The sequence below is a fragment of the Notechis scutatus genome, chromosome Z (genome assembly GCF_049901735.1).
Source record: "Notechis scutatus isolate UNSWTSFEM ecotype Mainland chromosome Z, rNotScu1.2, whole genome shotgun sequence".
In the NCBI taxonomy this organism is placed as follows: domain Eukaryota; kingdom Metazoa; phylum Chordata; class Lepidosauria; order Squamata; family Elapidae; genus Notechis; species Notechis scutatus.
The window spans coordinates 62,223,185-62,235,411 of record NC_142025.1 but is presented as its reverse complement, the minus strand read 5'-3'; the positions used below and the strand labels follow the sequence as shown (position 1 = coordinate 62,235,411).

Below are 12,227 nucleotides of genomic sequence, written 5' to 3'. Positions count from 1 at the left end.
AAAGGGCCTGAAAAGTGGATCTACTGTTTGAATTGGACCCCAAAGGGAATGCACCACGATGGAGGTGGCTAGTGGACTAAGAAAAAAGCTCCAACTCCATTCTGTTTGAATACTGCTTCCTAGTTTTATCCAATCCTTGTTAATTTTAATGTTTTTTAATGTTCTTAATGGTTGCATGATTTTATAATCAGGCTTCTATTCTGCTGAAACCTCTCTCCCCCAGAGTTGCTTTTATAATAATATGGGCAAACATATCAATTAATAAACGATAAAAATAAATCATATTCTACCTTCAAGCAACCTACCCTATCTAAATATAGGGGGAAATATGATTATTTTGAGCTGTTATACACATTTCAAATGCAAAGAAAATAACTGAATACCAATTGCATATTTTTAATGCAGAATATTCAGTGTATAAAAAGTTAATGCTGTAATTAAAATATAGCATGAAATTAATATGCATTACCTGCAAGCAAAAAGCCAAATATTTCAATGTATTAAAAGATTTAATTGAAATGAATTAAAGAAAAAAAATGAATTAAAGGATATTGCCTGAGAAGCATAAAATTTACTTTATAAAGCTTATGCAAGCAAGTTTAATTATGACAATAAAGAATTCCCTTAACCTGTTCATACCAGGTTTGGGAAAGGCACCATGATTCACATATTGGCATGTGTGGATGCAAAAGATAAGATGCTTAGTGAGATTTTAATGCAATATATTCATTGGTACAGAACCAAATGCAGTAACTATCTTACATATGCATTTTTATGGATTGTTTTATAACTGTTTTGTCGTCAGGACTTGTCCATTATATTCATATAAAGCCCAGAAGTGCACTTTATGAATCTGCATGCAGATTTTTAATTGAAGTTTTCATTTTAAGATGTCCTGGGTCAAATACAAAATGCTTAATGGTGGGATTCAATTTTTTTTACTACTGGTTCTGTGGGCATGGCTTGACGGGCATGATTTGATGGGCGTGGCAGGAGAAGGATACTGTAAAATCTCCATTCTCACCCTACTCCAGGGGAAAGATACTGTAAAATTTCCATTCCCACCCCATTCCAGGGAAAGGATACTGTAAAAGCTCTATTCCCTCCCCACTCCTGGGGGAAGATTACTGCAAAATCCCATTCCCTTCCCACCCCACTAACCTGCTTTCCAGCTCCATTCTCCTGTGCAGGGCACAAAAGAAGACCCAGCCGATCAGGTGGGACTTGGGAGGCAGAGAATAGATGGGGGCAGGGCCAGCAGAGGTGGTATTTGCCAGTTCTCTGAACTACTCAAAATTTCTGCTACTGGTTCTCCAGAACTGTTCAGAACCTGCTGAATACCACCTCTGAAAATGCCCCATCTCACATTAAAAACATTCTGTACAGTTTTAATTAAAAACATTTCAAAAATGACCCCAGCTATACTTAAAAAGGGGCAATTTAAATTCAAAAACATTTGAACAGGAAACATTTTGCACATCCTTAATTATTATAGGTATAATTATTATTATAAGTAATTATCTTATCATTTGGCATTTTGTTTTGGTTTCTAATGTGCCAAGAATTGCATTTTTTGCAGACCACTGGAAAAAGGAGATTAGTGGAAGGATTGATTAGGCTCAAAACAGACCCTATGCAGTTATTACAAAGTTTCTCTGCAAATTATTACCGATTTATCGGGTATAACACGCACAGGCGTATAACACGCATCTTCATTTTAAGAGGGGAAATTTCACCCCCACTCCCACCCCACGCGTTGCAGCTTCAATCCACAGTGTCCCATTTTGCCTGCCTGCCTGCCTGCCTTAGTTTCTGGTTGTTTGGGAGCAGCTTCGGCTGGAGAATAATAACTATTCGCCTCTTTTACTCAGCCACGAAGCTGTTCCGATTCAACCATTAACGAAGGCAGGCAGGCAGGCAGAACGGAGCACTGCGGGCGGCGGGCGGGCGGGCGGACGGGATGGGGTGGGGAGAAACGGGCGCTTCAGGGAAGCTGCGGCGACAGGAAAAGCCCCCGCCGCTCTTTCAAGCAGTTTCTTCCTGTGCTGGTGGAGGAGCGAGAGAGCCACTGAGAGAGCTGACCCAGAGAGAAGGACAGGCTTCGGTTGCTTCCTCCCTCCCCTTCTTTCATTTGTGTCCTTGATCCCCGATCCCAGCAGCATTCACCGAAGGCTTCTTAACATTATATCGGCGTATAACACGCATACATCATTTGCCCCCTATTTTCAGGGGGAAAAAAGTGCGTGTTATACGCCGATAAATACGGTAAGTATCAGCTGTACAATACCCCCTTCCTCAATTTCTCATTCAGTATTCTCTGTTTTCTCATTGTGTATCTTTTTATCAAATAGTATTTAAAGGGAATAGTCCTTTTGTAAATCAGCAAACAAAACACAGCCTACACATTAAAGTTATGATACAAAAACAAGTGTTAATGGTGAGAGAGAATGAGAAAGGACAGAAACAAAGTGATCTGGAGGATGTAAGTGATAATGCACATTGGTGAAATTTATTCCTAATTTGAAGAAAGTCTGTGCCAGAGTTTTGGTATATAGATTTTCTAGTACAAATATAGATGATCTTATCTTTTTATTTAAGGAAAAATAGACAGCTGGTATGAAATCACTTTTTTCAGAATGTAAAATCTTGCTAAGTGACTGGTGTCACTACAATATTAACTATTAATTAGTTGATGAAATTTAGAAGATGACCCCTACTGAGGACTTGGCAATTAATAATCTGATCTTCTTGAAAATCAGATAAAAATTAGTTGATTTAAATTCATATTGAGGGTATACAGTATTAGGGTTTTCCTAAGAAAAAATGTTTAGTAGCAATGTATGAAATGAGGAAAACTAGAGTTCCTTCACCTGAAAACCTCTTAACATGCTGCTTCTGCATTTATGAGTACATATCACAAAGCACTACCCATACAATGTTCTTTCTGAAAGACACAAATATCTTACAACTATTTAATTAGTGATGTTAATTTTAATGTTGAAAATAAAACAGGATTATCAGCAGAAAAGTAAGTGATGCAAAAAAATAGTTACTTGCTCAGATAAGCAATCAAAATTCTTTACCAGCTTTTTCAGATTTTTCTTTCTGTTTTTTTAGTTCCTCACTCTGCAAAACCACCTGCTTGATATGAATATGCAACTGGGCAATTTCTTCCTTCTTCAATTCCAGAGTTTCATGCATTTGCCATTTTGTTTCTGCTATAACGATGGCCTAAAAAATGCAGGCAACAGATATAGTCTGTGAAAATACATAAATATAAAATCTAAGCTCAAAAGCAGAATACAATTAGTACTTTGCTGCTTAAATCACCAGCTCTTGAGGTTGCATCAACATGAAATACTGAGAAAAATTTAGCATTTATTAGACAAATAACATCTAAAGAAACAAAAAGCCAATGAGAGGAGGAAACTATAAGTTATTGAAAGAAATATGAACATTGCTAAGTTGATCATCCTCTTTTAACGACCCCATAATCCCTTGCAGGGTGGAGCCTGGACAACTGAATGGAACTGAATGTTTACTGGCTGGATGCCCTTCCTGTCGCCAATGTAGAGTTTATTCAGCAGATATAATCTCAGTGTGCCCAGAGAGAGAAATATCTGCCTCTACCAGGCTCAAACTCACAGCCTAGAGCAGGGGTGGGCAACCACGGTCCGCGGGCCACATCCGGCCCGGCTGGTCTGTCCAATCCGGCCCGGCTCCTGAAAAAAAATCGCTGGGCGTGGCGATTGCCCTGTGCCGCGCGTGGCCCCCAAAGCTGCAAAACAGTGCGGAGTGCTCGGGGTAGGAAAGAAAAGAACTTTGCAAAGGCCTCGGCTGGGAGTTCAAAATCACCTTCGAAAGTGCGACCTCTCCGAAGGTGAGTCCCCGCCGATCCCCCTTTTTTTCCGGGGCTTCCAGGCTTAAACTTTGCAAAGGCAAAGTTTGCAGGCTGGAGCGCCTCCCGCCGAGGAGCGGAAGGGTTCCGCCGGGCGGGCGGGCGGGCTGCTTAAACTTTGCTCGGGCAGCACTTTAAAAGCCTGCTCCCAGCACCCGAGCAACTTCCCAGCAACTTTCTGCTTCCTTTTTTCCTCGCGGGCGCCGCGCTTGGCCCCGAGCCGCGCGGCGAGGGGAAACCCGGAGCGCCGCCGGTGTCGCCTCCTCCAAGCAGCTCCGCCCGCCCGCTGGGTGGAGACCCTTCCCGCTTCTCGGCGGGAAGATGCCCGCCTGCAAACTTTGCCTGTGCAAAGTTTAAGCCTGGAAGCCTGAAACCCGAGCAACTTCCCAGCAACTTGCGGCTTCCTTTTTCCTCGCGGGCACTCGCCTTTCTGGCCCCAAGCCATGCGGGCGGAGGGGAAGCCCGGTGGGCGGGCGGGCGGGCGGGCTGCTTGAGGAGGCCCGGGCTTCCCCTCCACCAGGCGCGAGCGCCTGCGAGTTAAAAAAGGAAGCAGAAAGTTGCTGGGAAGTTGCTCTGGGCTCGGGCTTCCAGGCTTAAACTTGCAAAGGCAAAGTTTGCAGGAGCTGGAGCATCTTCCCGCCGAGGAGGGAAGGGTTCCACCCAGGCGGGTGGGCGGGCTGCTTAAACTTTGCTCAGGCGGCCTCCGAGGGGAGGGGAAGGAGGAGAAGAGGGAAGGGAAGGGTGGGGGGGGGCGATTCCCAAGAAATCTTGTGCTGACCCAGCCCGTCTGTCAACTTTTAAAAGTCAATGCGGCCCCCGAGCCAAAAAGTTTGCCCACCCCTGGCCTAGAAGCAAGACCTCCACCGCTAGGCCACCACACCACTCAACATTGCTAAGTCTATGCTTATCCAAAAGAGGTCAGAAGGAATGAAAAAGAGAAATAAGTTATTTCAAAAATAATTATAATTATATAAATAACTTTTCATTTTTATTGCTAGAATTGGCATCACTAAGAAATCATGGCATTTCAAAAATGTACATTGCTTACTTTATCTTGCTCTAATTGTTCTATCAAGTTTTTGTTTTCACGTAGCTGAGTAATGAGTTTGGTCTTTTCAACCATATGACAATCCTAAGAAACAGAAACAAAGTAAACTTTAGAACACTCAAGACCAATAATTTTCTCACATTTTGTTATTTGGGTATTTTTTTTAAATGGAAAGTCCACTTCTTCCTTAAAATTTACATTCTAAATGCTTCAGAATTTCCTCTAGAACTGAAGTTTAGCATGAACTTTCCAATTTACATAAAAACTATTAATTTACAGTCATTGAAATATACCACATTAAATGTTCAATAAAAAGTGGATGCATGGAATAAAAAGTGTTTGGCATGTGATTGGTGAAAAAAAACTTATATACTTTATAATAGTATAGATTTAAAATTATAATTAACCCAAGAAATATTATTTAACATGAACTGCATATCTGTGCATCTTTTTTTAATGATGAATGGAGGTAAAAATAAATTTGTAACTTTGGCTAAACCGTGTCTGTCTGTCTGTCTGTCTGTCTGTGTCTGTCTGTCTGTCTGTCTGTCTGTCTGTCTGTCTGTCTGTTTGTCTGTCTGTCTGTCTATCTATCTATCTATCTATCTATCTATCTATCTATCTATCTATCTATCTACCTACCTATTATTTTATTTCAAAAATAATTATAATTATATAAATAACTTTTCATTTTTATTGCTAGAATTGGCATCACTAAGAAATCATGGCATTTCAAAAATGTACATTGCTTACTTTATCTTGCTCTAACTGTTCTATCAAGTTTTTGTTTTCACGTAGCTGAGTAATGTTACCTACCTACCTATCTCTATATATCAACATGATATATATGATATAATAATGCCATTATTGTTATAGGCTGTCTTGTACAAAGATAATTTCAGTATTTTAATTTTGTACTGAAAGATGTTTATTCAAATACTGATGTCCCTTTGAATTATATATCAATAATTGAAAATGGGGCAAGATGGAAATAGAAATTGAATGCAAACATACCATGCACTAACACTAATACTGTTGCCTAGCTGAAACATCTGCAAGGAAATCGCCACATTCAGAGAGCATCTAAGAATTCCACATCTCAACCCTGACCAGAAATATTCCCTTCTACTGGATGTTCTATTTTTGTTTTACTTTTATCCGCAGGCCATCAAGAGTCATTATAGAATCAGACAGTCTTGGAAGTTGAAATAATCAATAAGATAAAATATCTCAAAACTTTTTGTGATTTCCCCCCATCTTTCTGCATACATATGCATATAACAACCAAAAAAATAGACTCTGTAAATGCCTTGGTAGGATTTCCTTATCCTAATATATTTTAAATATATATATATATATATATATATTACTAAAATTTACATCTATGTTTAAATATATTAACATCCAATTTTTTTCTATGCATTATCAAGTATGACAGAATTTCTATCTTTTAGCATATTGCATTATTATTATTATTTAGAATTTGTTCTGTCTTGCTGCTTAATAAAATGGATTATAATCTAGCATGTTTTGTTATACAAACTATGTAATTAATGATAAAAATTAATACCAAGAGAAGGCTTTATTTTCCCAGTACCTTTATTTTCTCTAGCTCCAGAAGCCTCTCGCATAGTTGTTCCTGCAGTGCTTCTTTATCACTGGTCAGCTGTGTTAAGCACTCCTTCTGAGATTTAACTCTTTCTTTACACTGATGAAGCAAGTTTTCTTGATGTTTTACTCGCTGAGTTAGAGTTTCTATTGTTTTATCAGCATTCTCATTACCAACTATGAACAGCAAAAAAAAATATGCTTGGTTTTCATTTGATATTTCACATGTACCAAAGTCTGCACAGTGCGCCAATTATATGAGCTGCTGCTCTATATGGGAACTCTTCACATGGTTCCTGCTACTTATGGAATTAAGATTGCCCTTCTACACAACATCTGCTCCATATTTAAAGCTGCTTGGCCCCATACAGCTGCTCAACTAGTTAAACAAATAATTCTTGGTTTTAATCTTCAAAATGATAGGGGGAAATCTCATTTCCAGGAACTCTTTTACAGTCCTGTTGGATTCCCACATACTTCCAAGCATCACTTCTCTTATTCCCAGAAGAACATTGATCCTAGAAAGTTTTAATTAACTATTATTAACCTGACAGGGGGAAGGTTAACGATATCCTATATTCAGGGCAATCTTGTATTTAAGCAGGACTCACTATAAAGTCAGCTACTTTATTCTCTGCTTTGTGATAGTGTTATCTGCTTCTTATCAACAATGCTGGCTGGACAGAAATTGAACTTATCCATATCGTACTTCCATATTTTCTGTTGAAAATTTCCAGTAATGTTTCTAAACTTTGCTCTATCAGTACTGACATTAAGATTTGGGGTTTAGCTTTCACTTTAGAGCAGAGGTGGCCAATTCAAGGGGCTATATGAGACACGGGCCCGAACCAATGTCCTCAAATTCCAGCACCTCAACTTAGGCTACTCCAGACGAGGAGCAAATGCTGCAGAGACAGAAAAATACTTGTTTCCTCACCCTCCCATGGTCATCAGCTGACTGAAGGATTTCTAAATACATGTAACATTTTACCACATTTTCCCATTTCTTTCCTCATTTTATTGCTTCTTGCCTTTATTTTTCCCTTTCTATCAAACAAAATATAAACCCAGAACTAAAAAAAACCAAGAAATTTAAAAAGGAAAAGGAGTAACAAAAGCAAAAGACCTGAAAAAATGGAAAAAATGGTAGTTTATACTACTATGATTTCAAAGTTATACTGTTAATTTCTTCCAATAATTAGACCTCTAGCTTGTTCACCCTCTGCAAGAAGATTTTTTTTTCAATCCACATCAATGGAACTGGGAAGTGGAATTTTTTTGCTAATACACTAGGAAATATTAAGGAAAAAATATTAATACTGCTAAAATTGTTTGAAAATTACAAGCAACCAGCTCTATGTATCAGAACTCTGAAAATTTCCACTATTTCTTTAACATGTAGTGTATTTTCTTTTTTAGATAAGAACTTACCAGGACCTGCTGACTGCAAAGTATTTTCCGTATTCTGATTTTTCACAGGACTCTGAACTTGTGACTGAATTTGAACATTTGGATTCGGTATTTCAATGTTTATCTCATTGCTATGCAATTGTTGCTTCAGTAATGATACCTGCATGAGCAAAATATTTATCCATTCAATAGTCAGGCATAAATTAGGATTTACTGATTTTTTTAACCTATTAATACAAATTTCTGCATTATCCTTTAATATGTGACTGAAACAGCAATATACAAAAGCTATAGGAAGACAACTCCAAATAAAGTGGAATGATACATATGGTTTCTGCAAAAGCATTTTCCTGATACATATTATCATTCAAAATATTGCAAAAGACACAGTATGTAGTTAAACACATCCAAATGAGTTTTTTCTTCAGTATATCCAAATCATTTTTTCTTTAAGTATCATAAATCACACCATATTGCCAACTTAGTGTAGCGGTTAAGGAAGGCTAAAAACTAGGAGACTGTGAGTTCTAGTCCCATCTTGGCCACAAAACCAGCTGGGTAACCTTGGGCCAGTCACTGACTCTCAATCCTAGGAAAAAGTCAATAGCAAACCATTTCTGAAAAACCTTGCCAAGAAAATTGCAAGAATTTGTCCATAAAGTCTTAAGATCGTCAAGAGTGTAAAACTACCATTAAGGAGATATGTACCTTTATCTTTATATGGCACATATCTCCTTAATGGTAGTTTTACACTCTGGCGATGTTAGCAAAGCCTAACAAAAGTTTAATGAAAAATATAAATTTTTACTTCCAGAGATTGGGATATCTGTCTCTTTTTTCACAATTAGCTGGAACTGCTTCACAGTGCTTTTACAGCCCTCTCTAAGTGGTTTACAGAGTCAGCATATTGCCCCCAACAATTTGGATCATTTTACCCACCTCAGAAGGATGGAAGGCTGAGTCAACTTTGAGCCTGGTGGGATTCGATCTGCCAAATTGCAGTATGTATATATATATATATGTATATATATATATATATATGTTTTCTTAAGTTTTCGCGGGTACTTACATGTATGGTGTTCGGCTTGGTTCGGGTATTTTCCACGTCATTGTAGTTGTTCTTTTAAAGTTGTAGCAACGTTTCAGCAGAATCTCATCTGCCATCATCAGGCTTCTGTATTGTGTCCGTCTGTGAGTCAGACTTTTACAGTGGTTTCAGATTTGAATTTGGGGCAGCCTATTGCTATGCCAGAATGGTTTTTTCTTCATCCTGATTGGTTGGGAGTCTTGGTCTGTGTTTATTGGTCTCGGAGTTTGCTGTGTTCTGCTTGATTGGTGTCTCTAATATCTTCTGTCTGTTTTTTGGCTCTTTTTGTATCTTGATTGGCTGGCAGCATTGTGTTGCTTTATTGGAGGCCTTTAGTGCAGCTTGGCTTCGGGTAAATGGACGGCTATCATTAGTTAGGAAGCTGGGTTTCATCTGGGTGCCTGGTTGGGATGTGTTTGAGCTGGAGGTATCAGGGGGATCTGTTTGTGCCCAGGTGTTTGCCTGGCTTGTGGTGTGGAGATTTTTTGTTTGTGAGTGCAGGCTTCCAAATGATTGACAGCCTGGTGGAATCATCTCTTCTATTCATGCTTTCTGGTCTTTTTTCAATCTCTATGGCTTCTCTGATGATTCTGTGATTAGGATTTTCTATAGTGGCCAGGGTTTTGGTGCCATTGAAGTTGATGCTATGACCTGTGGCTTCCATGTGTTGGACTAGTGAGGAAGTGTGTTCCAGCTTTTTGACTGCATTTTTGTGTTCATCCAGGCGGGTGCTTATTCTTCTATTGGTCTGTCCAATGTATGTGGCTGGGCATGATGCACAGGGGACTTCGTATATGCCTTGGTTTTCCAGGTCAATTTTATCTTTGGGGTTGCTAAGGATGGCTGCTATTTTTCTGTCTGTTTTGAAGGCAGTCCTGATGTGATGTCTGTGTAGTACCTTACTAATTTTGTCTGTAGTACCTCTTATGTAGGGCAGGACAGCTGTTCCATAGGTCTGTTCATCTTCTGGGTCTCTATTATGTTTCAGTGTGTTTTTGTGGATCAAACTGGTGATTTTGCTTTTGTGGAAGCCGTTGGCTGTCAGTACTTTAGTCAGGTGCATAGTTCAGTCTTAATGTGTGTCTTGTCTGCCAGGCGTTTGGTTCTGGTAATTAGTGTTTTAGCCACGGAGTTTATCTGTGCTGGGTGGTGGTGGATTGGGCGTTGAGGTAGCGGTTGGTGGGTTTTCTTCTGGTATATGGTGTGTCCTAGTGTGCCATCTGTTTTTTGTAGATTAGTACATCTAGGAATGGTAGTTGTTTGTTTGTTTCTGTTTCCATGGTGAACTTGATTTTGGGGTGTGCGCTGTTTAGGTGTGTTAGGAAATTGTTTAGGTTTTCTTGTCCATGGGGCCAAATCACGAATGTGTCATCGATGTATCTTAACCATAGTCTGGGTTTGAGGATGGCATTGGCCAGGGCTCTGGATTCGAATTCTTCCATGAACAGGTTTGCAATGACAGGTGACAGTGGTGATCCCATGGGAGCTCCTTCTATTTGTTTGTATCTTTGTCCTTTGTATATGAAATATGTGTTGGTTAAGCAGTGTTCTGTTAGTTCCATGAGGTGTTTAGCTGGTTGGTATTTATTTTTGATGATTTCAAGGGTCTCTTTTATCGGGACTTGAGTGAATAGTGAAACCACGTCAAAACTTACAAGCAGATCTTCTTGCTCCACGTGTAGATCTTTGATCATTTCCAAGAAGTGGTATGAGTTTTTTACATGAGAAGCTGCTGTTTCAGCATGGGGCTGTAGCTCTTTTGCTAGGTGTTTAGCTAGGTTTTGTAGTGGTGCTCCTCTGGAGCTGACTATGGGTCTGAGAGGTATGCCTTCTTTGTGTATTTTTGGGAGGCCGATAGTTTGGGGCATCTGGAAGATTTCTCTCTGGGTATGATCGCGTGTTGGATCTCTTTGCTTATGTGGCTGGTTATAATTTTCTTCTTGGTTAATTTTTCCAGATATGTGGTTGGGTCTGTGTTTATGGGTTTGTATGTGGAGTCTTGGAGTAGGTCTGTCAATTTTGTTTCGTAGTCTTTTCTGTCCATTACTACAGTGGCATTCCCTTTGTCTGCTGGGAGGATGATTATGCTGCTATCTCTTTTCAGGGTTTGTAGTGCTTTGATTTCATTTTTCTGTAAGTTGCTTTTTGGTGGTTTGCTTGTGCATAAGATGTTGGTAACTTGGTGTCTTATTTTATCAGCTTCATCTGTATTTAATTTAGTTAGGCTGGATTCTACTGCACATATGATGGATTCTGTGGGGATTTTTTGGGGTGCTATAGCATAATTGAATCCTTTGGTTAGGACATCTGTTTCTGTTTTGGTGAGTTCTCTGTTGGAAACATTGTGCACTAATTGTTTCAGGTGTTGTTGTGAGTTGTTGGGGGTTTTCTTGTCATGTTCTAATTTCTTTAGTTTTTTCAATAATTTTTCTTGTTTGTAAATGCCTTCAGAATCAGCTCTCCAAGTTGTAAGTTGTTTTATCTTGTCCCAAAGTAGAGGGTGGATTTTGCTGCTCAGTTCCAGGTGTAGTGCTAGCAAATCTTTGTTTAACTGATCTAATCGGAATCTCTTATTGTGGAGCTCGTTCCTTAGTAAAGCCATTTCAGTTCTTTTCAGGATACGTTTAGTGGCTGCTGTGCTTTGATGAAATGTTAATTTGAAGCAGGTTGGTGTAGTATTGTTGTCTCTGACACATTCGTGATTTGGCCCCATGGACAAGAAAACCTAAACAATTTCCTAACACACCTAAACAGCGCACACCCCAAAATCAAGTTCACCATGGAAACAGAAACAAACAAACAACTACCATTCCTAGATGTACTAATCTACAAAAAAACAGATGGCACACTAGGACACACCATATACCAGAAGAAAACCCACACCAACCGCTACCTCAACGCCCAATCCCACCACCACCCAGCACAGATAAACTCCGTGGCTAAAACACTAATTACCAGAACCAAACGCCTGGCAGACAAGACACACATTAAGACTGAACTATGCACCCTGACTAAAGTACTGACAGCCAACGGCTTCCACAAAAGCAAAATCACCAGCTTGATCCACAAAAACACACTGAAACATAATAGAGACCCAGAAGATGAACAGACCTATGGAACAGCTGTCCTGCCCTACATAAGAGGTACTACAGACAAAATTAGTAAGGTACTACACA

General features: G+C 39.4%; 1 protein-coding gene across 6 annotated transcripts in view; it reads right to left on the bottom strand.

The window, feature by feature from the left end:
* The window catches only part of GOLGA4 (golgin A4), a 138,796-nt gene that overhangs the window by 100,098 nt on the left and 26,471 nt on the right, over window positions 1-12,227 (bottom strand). For 2 of the 6 annotated variants that reach the window (XM_087945812.1, XM_087945813.1), the window contains exons 2-5: window positions 7,986-8,124; window positions 6,544-6,731; window positions 4,947-5,030; window positions 3,084-3,231 (exon numbers count right to left, since the gene is read on the bottom strand). The exons of 1 other annotated variant lie outside the window; for it this stretch is intronic. In XM_087945812.1, coding sequence (XP_087801938.1) covers window positions 3,084-3,231; window positions 4,947-5,030; window positions 6,544-6,731; window positions 7,986-8,124 — 559 coding nt within the window. Of the gene's footprint in view, window positions 1-3,083; window positions 3,232-4,946; window positions 5,031-5,699; window positions 5,749-6,543; window positions 6,732-7,985; window positions 8,125-12,227 lie in introns of those variants that run through there. 3 more of the 6 variants (XM_087945814.1, XM_087945816.1, XM_087945815.1) reach the window with 3 other exon arrangements.